The sequence below is a fragment of the Chanodichthys erythropterus genome, chromosome 19 (assembly GCF_024489055.1).
Source record: "Chanodichthys erythropterus isolate Z2021 chromosome 19, ASM2448905v1, whole genome shotgun sequence".
Classification (NCBI taxonomy): Eukaryota; Metazoa; Chordata; class Actinopteri; order Cypriniformes; family Xenocyprididae; genus Chanodichthys; species Chanodichthys erythropterus.
Window position 1 is genome coordinate 12,097,278 of NC_090239.1, and position 24,037 is coordinate 12,121,314.

At 38.2% G+C, this 24,037-nt stretch overlaps 1 protein-coding gene across 29 annotated transcripts in view; it reads left to right on the forward strand.

Annotated features, from left to right (window-relative positions):
• The window catches only part of ablim1b (actin binding LIM protein 1b), a 104,370-nt gene extending 84,926 nt beyond the window's left edge, over nucleotides 1–19,444 (forward strand). For 7 of the 29 annotated variants that reach the window (XR_010892713.1, XR_010892715.1, XR_010892695.1 and 4 more), the window contains 19 exons: nucleotides 539–583; nucleotides 2,144–2,221; nucleotides 2,680–2,838; nucleotides 4,777–4,827; nucleotides 5,371–5,409; nucleotides 7,735–7,770; nucleotides 7,911–8,040; nucleotides 8,253–8,345; nucleotides 8,443–8,463; nucleotides 10,351–10,443; nucleotides 10,742–10,789; nucleotides 11,869–12,015; nucleotides 12,514–12,599; nucleotides 13,026–13,149; nucleotides 13,237–13,295; nucleotides 15,194–15,254; nucleotides 15,362–15,814; nucleotides 18,826–18,871; nucleotides 19,162–19,255. Coding sequence is in view for 2 of the 29 variants with exons in the window: in XM_067369630.1 (XP_067225731.1) it covers nucleotides 539–583; nucleotides 2,144–2,221; nucleotides 2,680–2,838; nucleotides 4,777–4,827; nucleotides 5,371–5,409; nucleotides 7,735–7,770; nucleotides 7,911–8,040; nucleotides 10,351–10,443; nucleotides 10,742–10,789; nucleotides 11,869–12,015; nucleotides 12,514–12,599; nucleotides 13,026–13,149; nucleotides 13,237–13,295; nucleotides 15,194–15,254; nucleotides 15,362–15,369; nucleotides 15,740–15,814; nucleotides 18,791–18,871; nucleotides 19,162–19,275 (1,434 nt within the window). In the remaining 27 variants the exon portion in view is untranslated. Of the gene's footprint in view, nucleotides 1–538; nucleotides 584–2,143; nucleotides 2,222–2,679; nucleotides 2,839–4,776; nucleotides 4,828–5,370; nucleotides 5,410–7,734; nucleotides 7,771–7,910; nucleotides 8,041–8,252; nucleotides 8,346–8,442; nucleotides 8,464–8,673; nucleotides 8,689–10,350; nucleotides 10,444–10,741; nucleotides 10,790–11,209; nucleotides 12,016–12,513; nucleotides 12,600–13,025; nucleotides 13,150–13,236; nucleotides 13,296–15,193; nucleotides 15,255–15,361; nucleotides 15,815–18,790; nucleotides 18,872–19,161 lie in introns of those variants that run through there. The other 22 variants (XR_010892703.1, XR_010892708.1, XR_010892697.1 and 19 more) reach the window with 21 other exon arrangements.
• Nucleotides 19,445–24,037: the final 4,593 nt, after the last annotated feature.

Below are 24,037 nucleotides of genomic sequence, written 5' to 3' on the forward strand. Positions count from 1 at the left end.
AGCTTCATATTAGTTAAATTACTGTACACTACCAGTCAAACGTTTGGAATAATTAAGATTTTTTAATGTTTTTAAAAGAAGTCTCTCATGCTTACAAAGGCTGTGTTTACTTAAACAAAAATATTTCACAATATTACTCCTTTTACTGTATTTTTGATCAAATAAATGCAGCCTTGGTGAGCATAAGAGACTTTTTTTCAAAAACAAAAAATTGAAAATATTGCAAATTTTTGACTGGTACCCCCCTCAGCAAGAGTGAACCAGCACACATACACAATAAGAATATGCTTGCTCTCTCCTCCTGCAAGTTTTAAGGTTATAATCCTCATGGAGATGTTATAATTTCACAAAAATAACCTTATATCCCACAAAACCTGAAAGTAGGATCTGCCCGCATGCATAGGATAGCAAGCAAGGCTGCGAGTAGATGACTATGGATGTAGTGCTTGAGTTAGATGACCGCTGGCTAAGGTGTATGATTCAAGTGTTTTGTTGAGTGTGATGTCATATCCTGCGATGCCTTTTCCTCCCTTCACAGCCCCTCCCACCCTCAGTAACCTCTCTGCACCAATCAGAAAGGCAGGTACTGTATTCTGCTTCTGGCAGCAGAGTGGGGGAACCCCTGAATGTGTTTTGCAGCTCTTGCATTTGCAGTCACCCACCAGCAGAGGGCTTTCCGCCTTCGCCAACTTCCCCATAACAGCCTGTGTGTGAATCATTGCGCTTTTCACTGCTGCAGGCATGTGGCTCAAGCCCTCCAGGGCTCCATTCACCATTACAGTAATGACGGCTGTTTGACTCTTCATACAGAACGGTCTCAGATATGAGCTCACCATGTAGCATAACTGGCCTCTCGTACGGAATACTGCTCCTAAAGATTGTCCAATTCAGGTGTTTTTAGTGACATTTGACCAAGAGTCATATCTGAGGGATTGGCTGCACTGATTGTATGATGTGAAACCGAATGCATCTTGGGAAGGCTTGCGTTGGAGTATGAGGCGATATAAGTGCTGGAAATCCTGTGGTTTTCTAATTTTTGCTTAATGAAAGCTCAAGAATGTGCCTACTTCACCCCAAAATAAAATTTTTGTCATCGTTTACTCTCGTCATTCATACTCATATCTTTTGAAACCTGTATGAATTTCCTTGTGTAAAAGAAGTGCTTAATTGCTGAATGTGCACATGTAGTGTACTTTCAATATTTTTATAAAACTGTATATATAAACTTGCAGGGACTGTATAATATTAATTAAAAGGCCACATAAAGAGAGTACTTTCATTATTTTGTTTCTTAACAACACACTTATAAAAAGTACACTTTGTAATAATGTGAAATTAAAAGTTTAACATTTTAAATCAGTACTAAATTGCAATGTCATAATTTGTGTAATTAGAAATATTTTTAAATACATGACATAATTTAGATAAAATATCAATAGAAATTACATTGAATTATGTTTTAGTTTACTGTAAATGCCAGTCAGTACATTCAGAAGTACACTTTAACCATATTTCAAAGAAGATAGAAGTAATTATGAAATTATGTACTGTATAATAATGTGCTACTTAGGTGGGTGACAGCACTCTATAAGTTAAATATACATTTAAACTATAATACATTTTCATTTAATTGTGATTAACATGCAATTAAGTATCTAAAAACATTAAAACATTCAAATAACATGTATGTAGTCACAGGTTTCACATAGGTTTTTTCCTGTATGAAACAGAGATATTTAGCGAAATGTCCAAGCTGCACTTTTCAATGCAATGAAAGTGAAATATGACCAACAAGAACTATTTAAATTTCAGCATATTCCTCACAGAAAGCTTCAGAAGACGTGAAATATAGCTTATATAGTGTATAGAGTTACTTTACAATGCTTTTATGGTGCTCTTTTGGAGTTTAAAATCACTTCCATTGTAGAAAAAGAGCATTGTGAACATTCTTCACAACTTCTCCTTTTGTGTTCCATGGAAAAAAGAAAGTTTTGAAATGACATGAGCGTGAGTAACTGATGACAAAATGTTCATTTGTAGCTGAGCAACCCCTTTAAGCTTCCCACTGACATGAGTGTGTTTAGGAATACGTGTGTCTGTTATCTTCAGCTTATTGCTAATACAACATCTCATTCTCCCGCAGCCCACAAGGTCATCGTCTGAGAGTATCTGTTCGAGACCTGGCTCTAGCATACCTGGATCTCCAGGTCACACCATCTATGTGAGTCCCGCTCATCGGCGCCCCCAATCGTTTCCAGAGTCTGTCAGATCTTACCAATCAATGCACAACGGATTCTGATGCTGGTATACTTCAGGGTCAATGTAAAAAAAACAAACTCCTGGACATGCAGGAAAAGCACAGGAGTTTCAACTTCTCTCCACTCTTTGCCTTCGCCTTGTATTTGACATCTGTAGCATCATTTTTGCATGTAAACAAATTTACATTAACACTGAAAGTCTGCTAAGCAAATGTTAAGTTGGTTAGCTTTTGACATAAGCATGCCTCCAGCAACAGCGTTCATCTTTCCACAGTGTGTTCACCCCGTGTGATGACCTTTGTGAGAGCTTTGGATGACCTTTGACCTGTGTCCTGACCTCTTCCTCATCAACACCTTTTCTCCCTGTGTTTCTCCACCTATATGTCCCCTTCCCCTGTCCCTCATCCTCTCCTTCCTCCAGGCAAAAGTAGACAATGAGATTATTGATTACAAGGACCTAGCAGCCATTCCCAGAGTCAAGGCCATTTATGACATAGAGCGCCCAGACATGATATCCTATGAGTCTCTCCATTCCACCTCCTCCACCCTGGAAAGACAAGGAAGGCACAGCCCTGGAGAGGTAACCTGAATCGTAAACTTTTAGTGTCTTTCTGATTAACAAACGATGTGCTATTATGACCTAAAATGATAGATATAGCCACTATATGGCTGAGTAGACATGATGTCTCTGATTTATGTTTATATATATTTATTCTCATATTTTTTGGACTAGGTGTGGCTTTCATAAAAATTAAGCTCTAGCCATTTTACCTCAAATCAGACAGTGCACCTGTCTAAAAATGTGTGACCAGCCATTCTTTATAAATTTAAGATTCCTGTTCTTCAGTATAGTCTAGTTGGCCTAGCCCTGGCCCCCTGGTTGAGAGCCACTGGTCTAGTCTCCATTACCAAACCACTTGCACTTGGGTTTTGGCCACTTTAGCCTTCTGGCACAGACTCTACCAGACTACTCCTATATGACAGACCCAATGCTCCATATTTGTTATAATACCATCCCATCCCCAGGTCCCTACTTTGTCACAGTAACTATAATAGCTCTCTGACCCCATGATCCCATTAGTTTTCCAAAAAAACACTATTGGTTTAGGCTCTCAGGCCGCACACAGAGCAGATGTGAGCAAGTGTGTGTTTTTGCTCATTTCTCTGTATGTGATCATGTACATCGCATGTATTCCTGTCAACATGTTAGCTATGTCTATGCATGAAAAGAATGTATGAGAGATGTTTTTTTTTTTTTTATTCTCTGTGACTGCTCTTGGGTTCCCTTTGTCTATTAAACATTGCTCTTCTGTACCTGAAAACGCCTGTGCGCATTCTCTGTGTAGAGACAGCAGTGTCACAGCGCCCCCTGGTGACCATAATCAGATCTCAGGCAGTCTGCAGTGATGAAGATGCATGTTAAAGGAATATTCCTTTTTTTTTTTTATCTGCATCTGTGGTTTATTACCACATACACTAATTTAGACCTGTTTTTGATTGTGTATAAACAAACAGAAAATGCATTTACAGTAAAATATTTACAATGGAAGCCTATCAAGCAAGTGGGTCAGCATTTTTGTTAGCGCTTACTTAAATCAAAAATGTTTGTTTTTTGAGCTTTAAAGTTTGAAGTTGTCTAAAACATCCTTCTGAGGTGAGACTACTTCTTTAGGTGCAGGAAATTATGGTTATGGACAGACTCAAATGCGTGCCTGCCTCCCGTACCGGAAGCGCTGGTTCGAATCCTGCACGGAGTGGGACGAGCTGATCGGGAGGGGTTACATTGGTGCCGTGACCCTGATGGGAGTGAGGTTTAGGGGGGTGAGTGCAACGGAGGCCAGCTAGTGTGAGTAAACCTCACTCCCCTGATCTCAAGAGGTGCGCTAGCAACTGATACTAAAGACGCTAAAGCGTCCTTGTTAGCGCGCCCACCTCCCATGCCGGAGATGCCAGTTTGAGTCCTGCTCGGAGCGGGGCGAGTAGGACCGGAGGGGTTACATTCATGACATGAGTTTGATTTGACATGTAAAGCAGCTATAACTGCACAAAAAAGAAGCAAGCGATTATATCATGCTAGTTTTATGCTACAACATCATGTTATACTTTCGAAAAAGCATAGTTTATTTTCTTTGCAGTGCGACCCACTAGCTAGTAAGCCATTCATTGTAAGTATATTACTGCACTGTAAAAAATATTCTCACAACATTTTTCTTTTGTCAAATCAACTCGGATAATTTATGTGGTTCAGATATAACATAATATTTTGCGTTTCTGTTTATTAAACCAATCGCCTTCATTGTATTAACTCATTGTATTAATTTTTTATTTCAATGAACTCAAAATTTTAAGGCAACCAGGTAACTTGCTTTTTTAAGTTAAATCAACAATTCCTTTTACAGTGTGTCAATAAAAATGATCTCAGGTAACAGACCAAGAATATTCCTTTAATGCGTAACGTTTTTTTGCGTCACTGACAAGTTTTTAGAGTAACCAAACTCAACCCTTTCCTCCCCTACAGCCTGTCAGAGCCTCAGGTGGCAGCCCTACAAGAGGCAGAGCCACAGTAAGTGTAAGCAGGATAGAAATAAGGCTGCTGACATGACCAATTAGTTTGTGGATTGCCAACCCAAACTAATAAGAACACAACTAACCTATTCACAAAAACTAAACTAATTTAATAAGCATGAACATCTAATGCCTCTCACACCTAGTTTCGCTCATCTCACTGGCCGTTGTCTGTACTCTCAGTCTCATTTGAAAAGCTGCTCTCTAAGTAAGTCCTTCATAGTCTCTAGAATCTCCAAGTGACAGTCACTTGAAGTGTGTACTCAAAAACCCAGTGGAAAGCTGAGGAAGCTTCTAAATCTGCCATGGCAATGATGTAGATTCAGGCTCATTCTCAATTAACTGATCTGTGTCAAGTATCAATTAAGGCTTTATCATGACATTAGACAGCATCTAACATTCAAAACAGACGCTGCAAGCCCTTCATTACATTCATTTAATTTAAAAACATCATGCAATGCATGTTGGGTCACAGAAAATGCAACTCTTTCCATGACGTATGACATAATACGTTATAGTGATTTTAATTCTGTGTCCACATTCCCAGACCCTGCCACAAGACCCTTCCTCACTGTCAGCAGAAACAGTAAGTTGTCAGTGACCTCCCTCTGAACTCTGACACAGTCAGGTTGTGAGCTGTGGCTGCATTTTTCTCTCTCTTAAATGTGCTTATGATGGAGATGGCACTAAACTTCAGCTGTCCCTTGCACGCTGGAGGAAGAACTCTGTATAATTAATGGCTACAAAGAAGCAAGAGTGTGCTGCTGGAGTGTGTTTGTCCTGTTTGTCTGTCTGTCTTTGTCCTTGCTATAGCTGGGTGAATCTCACAAAGAAATGTCCCAAATAATAACTAAGAAATTACATATTGTTTAAAAAAATTAAGCCTCTCTCTATATATATATATATATATATTGATTGGGACACTTTTTCCAAGTCTTCTTAATGGCAAAAAGTGTCCCAATCACTCTGAATTGACCCTATATATGGTTTATGAGGGCACAAATGTATATAATGACATGGGTATTAAAACATAAATAAAGTTTATATGGACACTTCCTGTGTCCTTGTAAACCAAAAGGCTTTAAAAACATACTAAATGGTGTTTTTTTTTGTTTTGTTTTTGTTTTTAAATAAAAAAAAAAATGCCAAAAGTTGTGATGGGTAGGTTTAGGAGTAGGGATAGTGTAGGGGGATAGAATATACAGTTTGTACAGTATAAAAACCATTTAGTCTATGAAGAGTTGTCGTGTGTGTCCGTGTGTGTGTTCAAAAGTTTGGGGTCGGTACGATTTTTTCTCAAAGAAATTAATATTAGATGCATTAAATTGATCAAAAATGACAGTAAAGACTTGTCGCGCTAGTATAAAAAGTTAATATTTTAAATAAAGTTCTTTTGAACTTTCTATTCATCAAAGAATCTTACATATTTCTTAAAAAAGAAATATTAAGCAGCACAACTGTTTTCAACATTGATAATAAAAATAAATGATAGTCTTAAGCACCAAATCAGCATATTAAAGGTGCAATATGTAATAATTTTACAGTAAAATATCCAAAAACCACTAGGCCAGTGTTATATATTTTGTTCAGTTGAGTACCTACAACATCCCAAATGTTTGCAACTATTTGTAAATCATGAGAAAATTGCTCCGGGACGTGTGAGGAGTCGCCTGTCAATTGCGTCATACCCGCGTTACCCTCGGTTTCCGGTTTTATTTTGTAGAAACCATGGAAACACCAAAGACGCGTTAATATATTACACATTTTAATAGACAAGGGAACAACTGCTTTGATATATTTCAGAAAACTAATTATTGTTATATAGCTCAACATGTTTAGTCTTATTGTTTAAATCTAGTTTTCTTGATTTTTTGTGAGTACCGTGCTTTACCATGCCTCAGAGAAAAACACTATTTTGTCAAATAGCTAACATAGCATAATCAGATGAAGCTTTATTTATAGTAACATTAATACAGATTTTCTCCATCATACAATACGTTTTCAAATTAAGTGCATGCCACTTATCAACACTAGCTATCCAGCATTTATTGTGATATTCTAAAATCGATTTAGCTTACTGCAGTGTGCAACAGTGTCTCACAGCAGCCGCCGTTATAACATTATTTTCAACACACTCAAATGTATCTAATATGATAAACAGAGCTGCGTTACCTCATACTCATGACCGGAAAAGCGACGCCGGCGACTGTGGCATAATAAAAGTTCTGCTGCTCGTGAGGCGTGTGTTGCTCAATTGCTCCAGTGGCCTCGTTCAGCTCCCACAACACTCGGTCCTGCTCTGCTTCATACTACAGTAACATTAATAATCGCATCCACGAACATGATTTCTTCCCGAGTCCTATGCCGATTCTTTTGCACCATCTGTTGAGATGAAGACCACATGTCCCAAGATTCCACACTCAAACTTGGCATCATCAAGCTATGCCTTTGTTTTGAATAGTCCTCTTGCGAACAGAATTCTTACATACTGCACCTTTAAAAAATTATTCCTGAAAGATCATGTGACACTGAAGACTGGAGTAATGGCTGCTGAAAATGCTATCACAGGAAAATACTTTTAAAATTTGTAATAATTCACAATATTGCAGTTTTACTGTTTTTTTTTTTTTTTTTATCAATTAAATGCAGGAGACTTTATCTAAAACTTTTGACTTTGAGGTGAACATTTCTTGACAGTTTTGTGATATTCACTCATCTAACAACTTACCTAATATCCAAAGCCACTCTGACCTTAAAAAGCCTAATCACAGAGGCATGATTTAACTTTCTATTCCTAATCCAATTGTTTGGTTTTCTGACCTGCTCTATTTAGCATACAGTCTCCTCTCCACATTTTAGTGCAAATTCTGATGCATCCTTAAATAGAGCTCTTATTCCTGTTATGTTTCAGTCTCCAAGGACACTGTCTCCCACCCCATCTGCTGAGGTTAGAGGCTATTTTATTACAGTATAGCCAATAGTACATGTCATTAACCATGTCTTGAAACATTTAGTAATGTGAATGTGTATGATATTTTGAACCTTCATATGTTATGTTATGTTGTGTTGTGTGTGTATGCACGGTAGGGCTGCTATGACATGAGGGAGCGCATCATTCAGAGATCCACCAGTCAGGGCTCCATCGGCTCTCCGGTCTACCACCGCCATAACTACATACCCCCCCTTTCAAAGTCACCCCAGCACTTCCACAGACCAGGTGAGTCAAATGAAATGATCCAAATCCTCCCTCTATAGGATTCCAGCAGAGTGTATGGATGAGCGAGATCTCCTTGTGGCCTCGCATGGCCTTTTCTTGCTTTCCGTTTCCTCCTGAGCTTTTTTCCTTCCTCCTCTGCTCATGTGTGCTCCTTCCGTCCTCTTTTTTCCTTCGTTCTACTCCTCTGTTCCTCTTCCCTGAGCGGCTGGCAGGAATGCTGAAGCTCTGCTCCTCTTTGCGCACCAGCAACAGCGACACACGCCCTACCTCCCCCTTCCGACATCACTTCCTCCCCCATAACAAAGGTAAGGCCTCTCCACCCCCGTTGCCCGACCTCTTCGTCTCATTCTCAGTTTCAGTATCGTTCTGTAGATACAAATCCACCTCCCTCCTCTGATTCAGGCCTGCTGAAATGTCTTGAATGTGAGAACTGATTTTTTTTTAGCTTGTAAAGCCATGCTTTTAGCAGCCCTGAAATTCACAAGTCTTGGACTTGAAATGCTTGAATGGCACTCTTATGAGCTCAAGGGCTGCTTTTTATCTGTAGATGCAACTGAAGCACATGCAAGTTGCTAATGCACCGTTTACTAATCACATGCTCATGTGTGTAATGTCCCTCTGTCCTCTCCACAGATTCTTTCTGCATAGGTATGTCTTGGCTTCATGGCTGTTGTTGAGGCAGTTCAGATGCATGCTGGTCCTGTGTTTTGACTATTCAGAATTAGATTCATTTGATGACAGTTTATTAACCAACATTTAAACAAGTCACTGTGACATTACCAGTGTTGGGGAAATCGAATTACAAGCAAGTCAAGATATGTAATCAGATTACTTTTTTCAAGTAACTAGTAAAGTATCGCATTACCAAATATCTTAGTTACTTTTTTTCAAACAAGTAATGGAAGTTACTTTGTTTTCCCATTTATTGACTGATACCTCTCCTGTAACCATGTTGAGAGAAATTGGGAGTCCAGAGGTGTGTAAACAGGATGATTATTCTAGACTAGTTTTAGACTAAATGTGAGTCCTATTCTTCTATATTCCAGAATGACAGTACAGCTGGAAGGCTTGTGTGAACTGCGCCCTCTACTGTACAGGCGTGAATTTGCATTTCCTTCAGCCTAAGACTTATTCATGTGACTTTTGGTGTGAAAAGGCCTTTACATTTGACAAAAATAGGACTTTTTGCTTTTAGAAAAACAAACAGCCCAGACGAGAAAAGTAACGTAACTCATTACTTTCCATAAAAAGTAACTAAGTAATGCAATTAGTTACCTTTTTAACGCAATATTGTCATGCATTCATTTTAAAAGTAACTTTCCCCAACACTGGACTTTACTAATATTCTTATACTAATACCTCTGTTCCAAAATCTAGCGAGCTGCCTTGCTGTTTACTGCCTACATAGGCAGCTGTCTTCTAAGGTTGCATCCTAACTGAAATGAAACTTGTGTTTTAAAACACTCAGTGTAATTCTGCATAATTCAGTTGTTTTTATTATTATTATTACTGAGGATATGCTTGATTGTCATGAAAATATATAACTGACAAACAGGCTAAAGTGGTTCGATGAGTGAATATCACAAAACTGTCAAGAAATGTTCAACTCAAAAATTAAAGAACAAAATAAGAAATTAGATAATTGAACAAAAAGAATAGCAGCAAAAGTGTTTATGCAATACAGTAAGAACACAATAAGTACATTGTACTTATTTTTTTAAGTAAGTACATATTAGTTAATGACACCTAATATAAAGTGGGACCACTACTTATTTGGAGTGCATTGTGGGATTGCCTTCTCTGTGAAGGGTGTATATAGGCAACATAGATGCATGCTTTGTTGTAACAGCAGGAGAGCAGACGCTGTCTATGTAGGCAGCCCGCTATTTTTTTGGAACGTGTATATGTCGCATGCTTGTTTCCTCATATAGGCAAAAACTAGCCCTTTAAAGGATATTCAGTCATATCGCATCAATCACAAAGGCTTCCTAAAAGTGTGAATTTTATGTGTACCTTGTGACTGCGGTGGTGAATGGTACCATGTTCATGACTGTGAAGTATTTGCATGCTGCTTTCCTGAGCCATTCCTCTCTTTCCAATCCGTCTGTCCTTCAAAACCTGTTCTCTTTCGTGGGGCCGACCCACACTGATCCAGTCCGTCTCTCTGTCACCTCTCTGTTGAAGCCCTTTTCTGTTCGTCCATCTTTCCGTCAGTGAAGATTTATTCCGGCATTATTCTCTTTCTTTTCTTCTTTTATTCTTTTTTTGTTCTTTTCTTTCTCCCGCTTATTCTGCTCTTCTTGTTTGGAGGCACTGAGCCATCCAGTGGCCGGAGTTCTCCCCTTTCCTCTCGGCCGGCCACCCCGACCCTCTCTCTGACCCCTAAACATTTCCACATCCCAGGTAGGAGCTGGAGCATCATCTCCCTGTTTTTCTTCTCTAGAGTTTTTCTGCTCTGTCTCTCTCCCTCCATTCTGCATTTATGCTTTTTCTTATTTATTGTTTTTTAATGGTACAGTTTGATGACCTCTTATGCTGAGTACATGTACTGCCACATATAATTCAGAAATTTTGGTCATACTTTATATGCATCGCTTTTCCCCAAATCATTGTCATAACTGGTTGATTGGAGCATTTTATTTGAGACTAAGACTGTAATAAAAATGTTATTAAAACTAGATCTTTATTTTCTAATTCACAGACCAAGGCATTAACATGTATAGAAAACCACCAATCTACAAACAGCATGGTATGGTTGTTTATCTATCTATCTATCTATCTATCTATCTATCTATCTATCTATCTATCTATCTATCTATCTATCTATCTATCTATCTATCTATCTATCTATCTATCTATCTATCTATCTATCTATCTATCTATGTCTGTCTTTATCTATCTATCTGTCTATCTCTGTCTCTATCTATCTATCTATCTGTCTATCTCTGTCTCTATCTATCTATCTATCTATCTATCTCTGTCTTTATCTAATCTATCTATCTATCATCTCATAAAACATTTTTAGTGACAGTCATTATGGTGTGTGCGCAAGCATGATTTCTGACTATTATTTTTAATATTTATGTATGTTTGTTTATGTGTGTTGACTCCATCCATCCATTAATTTGTGGTTATGATGTTATGATCACATCCTGTGTTTACATGTAAGTACCATTTGACATCATAAACTTTTCTCATCTCGGAGACTTCTTTTTTCTTTATTTATTGCTTCCTCACAAGCGACAAGATACTAAAATACTCTTCTTTAACAGCCGCCGTAAAAAAACTTTGATTCTGCCTTTTCACTGCATGGAGTTATAGCCTGCCAGATCCCATAACAAATTCACTGACACCTCAGATGGCTCTGCTTTGGTCTCTATCTTGCATTCTCTATAAATCTACACATAGTTTCAATAAACCGATTGGCACCTTTTGAACAGTTCTGCCATTTACTGGTTTCAAACTACAGTTTATACATGTTCTGCTTGCTTAATATAATAAAAATCTATACATTTGCAAACAGTAGCATGTGTGCTCTATCCACTTTATACAGTCCTTTATTATATGCAGTACTGGCCATTGACATTCAAAGCATTTGATACTATCTTTGAATACACCCTATTGGTGTTTTACTAAAAAAAAAAAGGCTAGAAATAAAAAAAATACATATGCAAAGTTTAAAAAAAACATTCAGAATATTTAATTTACTTGTTTACATATAAAAATCTTGTAATGTCATGCTTTGAACTGATTGTCCAGCACTGCACTTATTGAAAGCCTATGAGAGGCTGTCACTGATAGTGCAGTTCCCCCAAAATACCGATTCAGATCCAGCTGCCCTGGCAGCGCAAAGCAAGTCTGCTGATGACATCATCAAATCATCCAAGTTCCCTGCTGCCCACGCCCCTCGGCCAGATGAAACCGCAAAGATCGAGACCGACTACTGGCCGTGTCCGCCGTCCCTCGCTGCTTTAGGTAACCCTGCAGTAACCAAAAACGAATGGAAGCCTTTTGTGAATTAAATGATGCTCTCAATACAATGTGTATGAAGAACTCTTGGATTGCTGCTGGTAAATTTAGCCTGTTATTTCCTTCGGGTTACCCCAGACCCTGCTGTGATGGCAGTAAATCCAAAGAACACAATAGATGACTTTACATACAGATTTGCCAACTAAGATTTGCCAACACCAATAAATCCAAGACATATCCAATCAAAAAAATCATTACACCACTCAATCTGATCATGTTTTTATTGTTATTTTTATTCATGATGGTTTTATATTATTATTTATTTAAGTCATGTTGTCATTTTTCTTCCATTGCTTTGTTTCCATGTGTATAACTCAACTCAGAGGATCCGTTTGAAGGTCGCCATGGGTACAATGACATGACAATATTGCATTCATTTCAATATTTTTTCTTTGTTTCTTTTTGGTTTTATTTGAAAATCCTTTCATGGTTCGGGACGTACAGGCTCAGATGGGAGGAGTCGGTCACGGGACGAAGAAGAGGAAGAGCAACTAAAGCGCAGACAACTTCAGGAAGAACATCTCAGCAAGGTCAAGAGCATTTTAATGCTTACACATTGCTTGTGTCATTTTTTTAGTCAAAGCAAGCAACCACTTATATGCATAAACAGTATATGCCAAATTATGCTCCATTGCATAGCATTATTTACACACGCTGTCTGAATCGTTTTATCACCCAAAATCACTGAAATTATTACGCATCAGCCATACCTAAATGGCATGTTTGCACTGAAAAGAACAACAATGACTTCATTTAAACAACACGCAGTGCTTTTTCTGATAATTTTGCATCTGTTTAAGAGATTTTGGGGTGTTTGCACTGCAAAAAAATGATTTTTTTACTCAGTATTTTTTGACTTGCTTTCCAGTTCAAATAACCAAACACTCTTAATTTAAGATACATTTACTTGAGATTCAAAATGACTCATATTAAGTCTTCACTGTATTTAACTGCAGATCCAGTCTGGACTTGGGAAGCTCATTCTGAAGGAGGAGATGGAGAAGGAGATGAACAGAGAGAGATACGTACGAAGTGTGGCCGCCCAGCGTTTTGACTCCCAATACGCTAACTGTACCACAGGTATAATGCCACATAACTTTGAAAGGAATCACAACAAATAAAGCTTTAATCTGGCATCAGTATACAAAAGTATTCTGTCCTCTGTAGACTCCCAAACAGTTAAAACATCATCTCTGCCTGGATACGGAAGAAATGGCCTCCATCGGGTAAGTCTCAGCCATTCATCTGTTATTTACCTTTATTTAATAAATCAATGCAAAACTACCCAATTCACCAAAACAAAACAAAAATATAAAAAAAAAAAAACTCACCAAACAGGCTGCATTGATTTGAAAATGCAAAAAAACTGTGGAATATTATTACATTTTACAATAACTTGTTTAATGTATTTTATTTCTGTGATGCAAAGCAGAATTTTCAGCAGTCATTAAAGGATTAGTCCACTTTTAAATAAACTTTTCCTGATAATTTAGTCACCCCCATGTCATCCAAGATGTCCATGTCTTTCTTTCTTCAGTTGAAAAGAAATTAAGATTTTTGATGAAAACATTCCAGGATTTTTCTCCATATAGTGGACTTCAATGGGCACCAAACAGTTGAAGGTCAAAACTAGTTTCACTGCAGCTTCAAATTGTTCTACACAATCCCAGACGAGAAGTAATGGTCTTATCTAGAGAAACAATCACTCATTTTCTTAGAAAAAAAAAATAATAATAATTTTATACATTTTAACCAGAAATGCTCATCTTGAACTAGCTCTCTTCTTCTTCTCTATTAGAATTCCAGCAGTGTAGACGCTGCTAAGTGTATTACTGCCCTCCACAGGCCAAAGTTTGAACTAATTGTTATATGCAATATGCTAGTTCAATAGTATATAACAATTAGTTCAAACTTTGGCCTGTGGAGGGCAGTATTACACTTAGCAGTGTCTACACTGCTGGAATTCTAATAGAGAAGAAGAAAAGAGCTAGTTCAAGATGAGCATTTCTGGTTATAATGTATAAAATTTTATTTTTATTTTTTTAGAAAATGAGTGATTGTTTCTCTAGATAAGACCCTTATTCCTCATCTGGGATCGTGTAGAACGCTTTGAAGCTGCAGTGAAACTGTAATTTTGACCTTCAACTGTTTGGTGCCCATTGAAGTCCACTATATGGAAAAAAAATTTCTGGAATGTTTTCATAAAAAAACCTTAATTTCTTTTCGACTGAAGAAAGAAAGACATGAACATCTTGGATGACATGGGGGTGAGTAAATTATCAGGAAAAGTTTATTTAAAAGTGGACTAATCCTTTAATGTCTTCAGTGTCACATGATCCTTCAGAAATCATTCTAATATGCTGATTTGGTGCTCAAGAAACATTTCAATTATTATCATTATATTATATTCATTATTATCGATATTGAAAACAATTTATTCTGCTTAATATTTTTTGTAAACCATGATACACTTTAAAAGTTTGGGGTAAGTAAGATTTAAAGAAAAAAATAAATTAATTAATACTTTTATTCAGCAAGGATGCATTAAATCGATAAAAAGTGACATTTATAATTTTACAAAAGATTTATATTTCAAGTAAATGCTGTTCATTGAACTTTCTATTCATCAAAGTCAAATGTTTCATGGTTTCAAAAAAAACAATGCTGTTTCATGGTCTTCAATGCTGATAATAATAAAATGCATTATTAATAATTGAGCACCAAATCTGCATATTAGAATGATTTCTGAAGGATCATGTGAGACTGGAGAATACTGAAAGGCTGAAAGCTTTACTATCACAGGAATTACATTTTAGAATATATTTAAATAGAAAATAGTTATCTTAAATATTTCACAACATTATTGTTTTTACTGTATTTTTGATCAAATAAATGCTGCCTTGGTGAGCATACAGTAAGAGTCTTCTTTCAGGTCTTAATTTTTAAGATAATGCTTCCTTCATTAAAAAAACATTGTACACATAAACTGTGTGAAATATGTGACTTATTTCTGCAATTCCCTGTTTTGGAACACTTGAGCGTGTAAAATAAATGAGGCCAAATCTGCCAGTGTAACTTAAACTAAAGTGCATCTTTAATAAGTCTCTTTTGTCTGTGCTTCCAGCCTCAGTCTACAGAACTCTCTCAATATAACAGTTATGGGGACGTGTGTGGAGGACAAAGAGGTAAATCGCAATGTTTCTAATACTGAAAATTCATCTAACAACTGAAAAAAGGCTATTCTAATAATATAGTAATATTTGGGAATTTTGTCTCTTTCTGATTCATACAGATTTCAAGGTATGTGCCTGACATGCAGTGTTTACTGAGCATGTGCATCAGCAGTCATACACATATGGAAGTCAATTCATGCTACATGTAACCGGAATGGCACTCATGCCCTCATTGCTACGCTTGTGTCTGAGTTTGAGCCATGGCCACGGGGAAAGACAAGAGCACAGTCAAGAGTTTGATACGTTAAATGCCCCCCCACCCTTAAGAACACGTCACATGGATAGTTGAGTTTCTACCTCCCACGAGAGAACTTGATACAGAGCAATAGCTGTTAGGAATTAGATCCAGACTATTTCCCAAGGTTCTGAATTTTTGAAAACAGTTTCTGCTTTCTTTTCTTATCATTGGCATCACGTGTATGTGTTTTGTTCTGTAGCCCACCCAAGATGCACAAGATTCCATTACAAGAATGGACAGGGGAATGTCTATGCCTAATATGTTGGAATATAAAGCAAGTATCCCAAATATTTTCAAATAACTATGTTTCTCTTCTCTCTTCCATCTCTAAATGCTTCTCTGTGTTGAATAAATAATCACCCCCCTCTCCCAAAACCAAGATTATTCATCAGTCAGGAGGACTGTTATTTTGGCTCATTTTCACAGATGATGGTCAGCGTGTGGAACGAGACTAGCATTACATCCATATGCTATGAAATTATGTCATCATATACTCTGTTTTAGCAATACATACTAGAGTTTCAAAATCATCCAGCCATTCTGATCTCCTGGTTCTTGTTAGTAAGGCATCACAGTTGCATATGGTAATATTTTGTAAAAGTGGTTGCTGTAGTTACCCAGAAGCCTGATTCTCTTAGGACCGAACTAATAGTTACTGGCAAAATTAAATAGATTAGAACTTAATGTGCTTTCCCAGCAGCAATATAAGAAACAATAACCGGCATGATTGCAGACTGTTAACTGTCCGTAGGAGTGCTGCATTAACAGCATTATAATTCCTTCCCGTACATACAGTTGGCAAAGCTGTGACCGTAGTTACCCGTTCATTTAGGTGGGGAAAATAAATAGAAATATTCAACAGATATAGCTTTTTTATCTAATTTTTGGGCAGGAAAAACACTCCAATGTTTGTTTAATTGCACTTTACATAAAGAAAAAGTCCTGGACATTTGCTGGACTGTAGAATTTCATATAATGTCTGCATATTGTATTATAAATAAAAAAAGTAAATTTTGCTGGGATTTTTACCCCCAAACTAATATATGACACAGACTGTATGAATCTACACCAAATTAAATAAATATCTGTAATTAATTAGCTTATCTAACAGTTAAAATATGAATTACACTACAGAAAAAAAAGTAAATGAATACTTTTATTCAGGATGCATCAAATTGATCAAAAATGACAAATAATTATTTAAAATAAATGTTGTTGAACTTTCTATTCAACAGAGAATCCTGAAAAAAAACGTATCCCAGTTTCCATATGAAAATTAAGCAGCGCAACATTAAAGGTACAATTTGTGATATTTTTTTCCGCTAGAGGTCGCTAGAAGCCTATTGAAAACAAAGGCGTAGTTTGATGACGCCAAGTTTTAGAGCGGAAACTTGGGACATGTGGTCTCCATCTCAACGGACGGTGCAAAAGAATAGGGATTGGAGTCTGGAAGAACTCATGTTCGTGGATGCAATTATTAACTTTACTGTAGTATGAAGCAGAACAGGACCGAGTGTTACGGGAGCTGAACGAGGAGATGGAGCGATTGATCAACACACGCCTCACGAGCAGCGGGACTTTTATTATGACACAGTCGCCGGCGCCGCTTCCGCTTTTCCGGTCATGAGTTTACGGGAGCTGTCCTTGTCGACAGAACCAGCGGCAGATGGTAAACAGTAATTATGTTCCATAAATAAGTAACACAATCCACCATGAAACATGCAAGAAGTAAATAAGGAACTGCTTGAAGCAACTAGTGGTTTGCTGGACGCTAGACACTACTTCCGCATTTGTCCACGGCACTGTTGTCATGTGGTTTCTACGTCAGTAAAGGCGGTAACTGACGACATTGACAGGCGACTCCATTGCCCCGTGTCACTGTTTAGAATGGGAATTTTCTTATGATTTACAAGTAGTTGAAAACATTAAAGGTATTGTTAGCTGGACAAAATATATAACACTAACCTGGTGGTTTTTGGATATTTTACTGCAAAAATCTTACATATTGTACCTTTAATAATAAAAAGAAATGTTTCATGTGTACCAAATATGCATAAAATATACAAATACGCATATGTTTTTTTGAGCACCAGCATGCATAACGCCTAGTAAAAGCTGGAAAGAAAGAAGCCTAAGGTGGTTTGCGGGTCTCAACTGTTTTAAGCTGGTCTCCCAGTGTGGCCAGTCCACAAAGCTGGGAATCAGCTAAGACCATCAAACAAGCTTAGACTGTTTTTTAGAAGTATTCTGACATTTACTTATTGTATTCAGGCCTATTTACTTATTTTAAAGCTGCAGTCTGTAACTTTTTTGTCTTCAAAATTTATAAAAAATTATAAAATGATCAAGTACATCATGAATCCATTTTCCAAACAGTAGTTTATCTTTTTTGAGTCGTATCACTGCGGAGTAGCACAGTACCTGCGTGACTCGCCGTAGACATAAACATAGAGAAGTAGCTCCGGCTACTATGTTCTTCCGCAAGAAGCATGCAGTTCTGTTTATTAACCGCTAGAGCGCCAAAAGTTTTAAATATGCAGTGTGATGTAACTTTTTTGTGTTCAAAATGTATAAAAAATTATATAATGAGCAAGTACATCATGAATCTATTTTCCAAACAGTATTTTATCTTTTTTGAGTCATACCACTGCGGAGTAGCACAGTATATGCGTGACTCGTCATAGACATAAACATAGAGAAGTAGCTCCGGCTACTATGTTCTTCCGCAAGAAGCATGCAGTTATGTTTATTAACCGCTAGAGCGCCAAAAGCTTTAAATATGCAGTGTGATGCCTGCTACCATTTTTAATGCCAAAAACACAGAAACCTCAAAAAAAAAAAAAAAAAAAAAAAGCGTTTCTAGAATGGGATAACTAGGACACACCACACCCCCAGCTTAATTTGTGTTGCCAGCTGTATCTATTTTGCACTAAAGCACTATATTACTATCTGTCATATCCAGCACTTATTTTCTATATTGAGAAACCCAAACTTTCTGCTTTGGAAATACATGCTCACACTCTCTCACACACAAGGCTCGCGCATATTCCATTGCATGCTCTGCCCCACTCTCTCACTTGCAACGTGTGCTGCAGTGTTGTATTTTGGCAAGAGTTGGTGTTTGTGTACCCTATTAGAATGTAATGACCGTGCATTATTCCCTCAACCATTTGCTTTCAGCGATTCATTGTGTTTGGCAAATGCCTCGCATAGCATTCTCCATAACAACACAATCCCTCCTTTTGTAAAGGTGTACCCATATGAAATGCTCACTGTCACCAACAGAGGGCGTACTAAGCTCCCGAAGGATGTGGACAGGACGAGACTGGAGGTAAACAACCTGCGATTTCAAATATATTCAAAATGCCTTAATTTGTTCTGTAGAAGAAAATAACAATAATAATATATTGAAATAATAATACAAATTATTAATATTTATTATTATTCAAAATAATTAGCCTATTATTTTTATATGAATAAAATTAAATGAGTAACATATTTATCATCATCATTGTATAGAAATATTGAACAGGGGAAGGAGAAAAGGTTTTCCTTCTTTGTTGTCCTTAGCTGACCACATGCCTGATGACTTTATATTTTTCTCTCCTCGTTTATATCCAGCGCCACTTGGCTCCCGAGACATTCTTTGACATTTTTGGGATGGAGATCCACGAGTTTGACAGACTTCCTCTTTGGAAGCGCAACGACATGAAGAAGAAAGCGAAGCTCTTCTAGCTAACAGATTGTGCATGTTTTAATTTATCAGTCACTCATCATATGATGTATTAGAGCTATAGTCCTCTGATTTACTTTTCTTTTGTTATTATTATTATTATTATTGTTTGCATCCAATTACAAGCACAAAAAAGTTTTATTTTGCTTCAATAAGACCACTTTTTATTTTCCCAAATAGATATCTTTATCTTTAAATGAGTGAGTGTTTGAATATGAACAAAATGCGGTGCGCGTGACCCCTATGCGAACGCAGGAGCGAGCGGAGCTATTGGTGTGCCTGCGCTCATTAAACCTACTTCCAGGACCAGAAAGATTTATCCTCCCCCTTCTGGCCCTCTTGTAAAACAGGACTATAATTTTTTAGATGGGGAACCGGGGCTGTCAGCAGGGCTCGCCATCTAAACAGGCCGTTAAGGTTGTGGAGTTGTTGGGATCCCTGGAGCCCCCCTACTGCTGCGGACCTAACGAGACCTTTGAAGTGCGTTAAAAGCGGGAAGTGAGAGCTACTGAAGATTCTCCACCTGTGGAGCCGAGGTTCTGGAAAGCATTAGAAACTGAAATCCACGTCCTCTCCCACCAGCACTCTGCCGCCTCGCCACAACCCTTAAAAAGAAAATCATCCTACATGTAAAGTAGCAAGCATGTTCTCACCTTAGCCAAAGCCCAAAACAGCACCCGAGATAGACAAGGTCTTTATGAAAAATATATTTTTTTTTTGTCTGAAAATAAGAAGAGGCGGTGGTGTTTATTATTAATAATATTATTATTACTTATCAAAGTAAACTTCTTTTTTTTAAATGATTGAATGATTAAATTTCACCACTAGAGGTCAGGCGTGGGAAGATAACACACGCTCTGAAACGGCCTCCTTTGAATCAGACAATCCATTTATTTTGACTTCCGTTTTTTCTGCAATATTTAACAGCATTTTATTTTAAATAAAGCAGGAAAAGCCTTTGAAATGACTGCCTCGGAGGTGTTTCAATACTGCCACTGTGTTGACTTGGGATTGTCGGAGCTGTAGCCATAGTATTTGTGCCAGGTGTATACTCGATATCAGGGCCGTATCTCTGTCGTTACTGCTGACGAATAATGCTGTTCCCATAGACATGCAGATGTATAATGGGCCGCCGTTGGCTATTATTCCAAGCAGTTTCCTGTGTTACTAGCAGGGTTAATGACAGAGACCTAGGACATATTACAGCGTTGTGCTTTTATAGTAGGCCTATCTACCACAAAACATAAGACTATAACAAGTGTGATTACTAGAAACAGACCTGTATGTCACTTTAAAACAGAATGAAGAGTTGGTTTTGATACCCCCTACTGTGTACCTCACCCTTTTTCTGTCTTTTTTGAGGGAAAGATTTGATGAAAATGGTGTAAGCTCTGCTGAGTAATAAAACTCTGCTTCAGATCATTTTGTCCCATGTAATTATTACTGTGTGGTGCGCCTTACATGAAATATAAGCCCCTGTGCCATAAGTGGGAGGTCTGCCTGTTGAGTCACTTGGAAATCCCTGGGTGCTTTCCGTCATGTTCTCTGGCTGATAAATGTATTCGGTGGTATGACCTCTTTCCCAAAACGCTCTCCTCCCAGGCTCTACATAGAGTCGAATTCAAAACAAGCCATGGCACTGTTACTCTACAGCGATCGAGTCTCAGTTTCAGACGTCACGCCCACAGACCAATGGCTGAACGTCTGCTGCATATATCACACTTATCTGGAAACACTTCAGGAGTTTCGAAGTCGTCATCTGGTTGGTTGAATTCTACAGGATGTCTGGGAGACGCGTGTGTCGCGTTCTTTAAAGGGTTAGTTCACCCAAAAATGAAAATTCTGTCATTTATTACTTAGGATATTTTAGTTGAAATCCGATGGCTCCGTGAGGCCTGCATAGGGAGCAATGACATTTCCTCTCTCAAGATCCATATAGGTACTAAAAACACATCTAAATCCGTTCATGTGAGTAGAGTGCTTCAGGAAGCTTCGGAGTGTTATGAATCTTTTGTGTTGAATCATGATTCGGATACCGTGTCAAACTGCTGAAATCACGTGACTTTGACGCTCCGAACAGATGATTCGACACGCTGATTCATTATTCCCCGAAGCTTCCTGAAGCAGTGTTTGAAATCAGCCATCACTATATAATTCGTTATTTTGTTGTTTTTGGCGCACCAAAAATATTCTTGTCGCTTTATAATATTAATATTGAGCCACTGTACTCACATGAACCGATTTAGATGTGTTTTTAGTACCTTTATGGATCTTGACAGAGGAAATGTCATTGCTCCCCATGCAAGCCTCACTGAGCCATTGGATTTCAACTAGAATATCTTAATTTGTGTTCCGAAGATTAACGAAGGTCTTACGGGTGTGGAACGGTATGAGGGTGAGTAATAAATGACAGAATTTTCATTTTTGGGTGAACTAACCCTTTAACGGTCCACCTGGAAACAAATGCTGTGAGTCCAAACCTCCTTGTAGAATAAGAACGCCATTGTGTTTACAACTGTGGCAATGAGCGCTTACCAGGATCAACTAAACGCTGGATTTTCAAAAGTATGTAAAGTTTGCGGCTCCATTGTTGCAGTAAACTTGTATAACGCTCTTGAATGAATAATTTATTAGATGCACACTGTTATTGTAGGGATATCAACTTTACATTTTCACGCCCCAGACTCGGAACCAAACAAACTGTGATTAGTCAGTCAAACGTCCTCTTGGGCGGTCCTTGGCCAATGAAAGCCGCGATAGAGTCCAAACCTTCTGCCGTCCTGTGCGAGACAAACAGTGATCCCACTCTGAATTGTAAAATAGAAGTATTTGAGCAAGACTGTTCGGACTGTGTCCGAATATGCCTAGTTGGCGAATGTGAGTGAATGTGAGTATGTGAGCTGAGTAGTATGTCCAAATTCATAGTATTCATAAAACAGAAGGCGAAAAGCACCCGGATGATGTGTACCTATAGATGTTATATCCAAATGAATCGATATTGAATTGAATAGGCATTGCAATTCACCCTTCAGCAGGAGTTTGACTGACAGGCGATCATAACTCAGATTCCGCCATTTTGTCCAACAAACCAGACAGAAAAATTAGTAGATGAACGTTGGTGGACTTGAACTTAGAAAATGGTGTGTATTGACGTCTTTTCGCACATACCTTCTGATGTTCATTCCTATTGGTTTACGTGCCGCTTGAACTGGCGCTACAACTATTTGTCACAAAACTGTATTTATTGTTTGAATTTCTTTAAAAAAATGACAAAATTTGAAAGCTGAGATTTTGCTTCATACCAAAAGTAGCCTGGGCTTTGTTTCTCAAAAGCATCGTGAGCTAAGTTGATCATAGAGACCAATGGTTCTACGATCTACTTAGGCTTATGATGCTTTTGAGAAACACTGTCCTGCTCTGTCTTGTCGGTTGGCACGTTGTCAGCGTCTTCTTTGCTCCACAATGTATTTTTCACTGCGTGAGAACATGATGTCTGGTGTAAGAGTCCATGGCTTGTTGACGTAGCAACAGTAGTCTTTGCAAAGGGTCAACTGAATTGAATCGTGAAATTTGCGTCAATACCCAGCCCTACTTTTTTCTGTGTTCGACAGACTAACACAGACCCACCAGTAGCAAAAGGTATGCATGAATGGAGGTATTTGAGCAAGAAAATGAGTGTTTATTGGTGTTTCTGGTCACCCACTGTCACCCTCCTCCAAATTAGGAACAAAACAAAAAAAACGCTTTTTTTTCCATGTTCGGCAGACTGTGACGGATCCACCAGTACCAAAAAGATACACGCACATACATAAAGTTTCCATCCTGTGGAGCTCATTATCATGCTTGGTTTGATTTGCTTTTTATTCATTATTTTCATGATTTTCATGACAGTTTTGATATCATCCTCATCCATACCATCACTGCTGTATCCACTGAGTATGGATTTCAGACCCCACAAGCCCCTGTCAGGATGTCCTGAGCTGAATCTGACGAAAATGTGGAGGTAATTATAACAGCTTTGCCACAATACGTGCCACCCTGAATGTTCTCGACGGATCGTTCTCACACCAGAAACCTGTTTTCCCTTGTATGAGCTAGACCGAACCTGATCGCTCAGCGTAGGAGTGGCAGAATAATATTATTTCATGACATAACGCTCTCCTCTTGAGGATCCATGGGAGCGCAGAACCGAGTTTGATCAGGTGCCTTGCTTTCCTTGACTGTGTGAAAAGCTACACCGACTTGCCAAGGTGGGTTATTGTCAACAGTCAGCAAGACAGCACAGTAGGTCAGAACTTCAGAAGAACATGAATATGAAGTGTTCAGACCAGGTATTCAATCTTCTATCCTTTTATCTGCCTGGCGGTCAGTTATTGTGTTCAGTGATGGATGGCATCTCATCGCCCCGTTAGTCTGACTGATGTTCTTGGCACATCCCAAGCACCTCTTTGTGTTCAAAGATTGTAATGGTGTTTTGTGAGTGTATCTGTCTATGTGTGTAACATGGGAAAGGTCCTTGAATCAAAAGGCCCCAGTGCTCGGATGGGGCTGAATCAGTGACCCCTGCTCTCTGACTCACAGCTGTGGAATGTTCTTTGTGCTTCAACCAGTAGCAGCCAGGATGATCTGCCAATGTCTGAACCCACACCATCCAGCTGATACACAGCATCCAAACAATTCAACTCTTTTCAGGCATCTGAGTGGCATTCTAGATTCTTCATAAATCCGTTACCTGTTCTAGGCGGCTTTGAACTTGAATCTAAA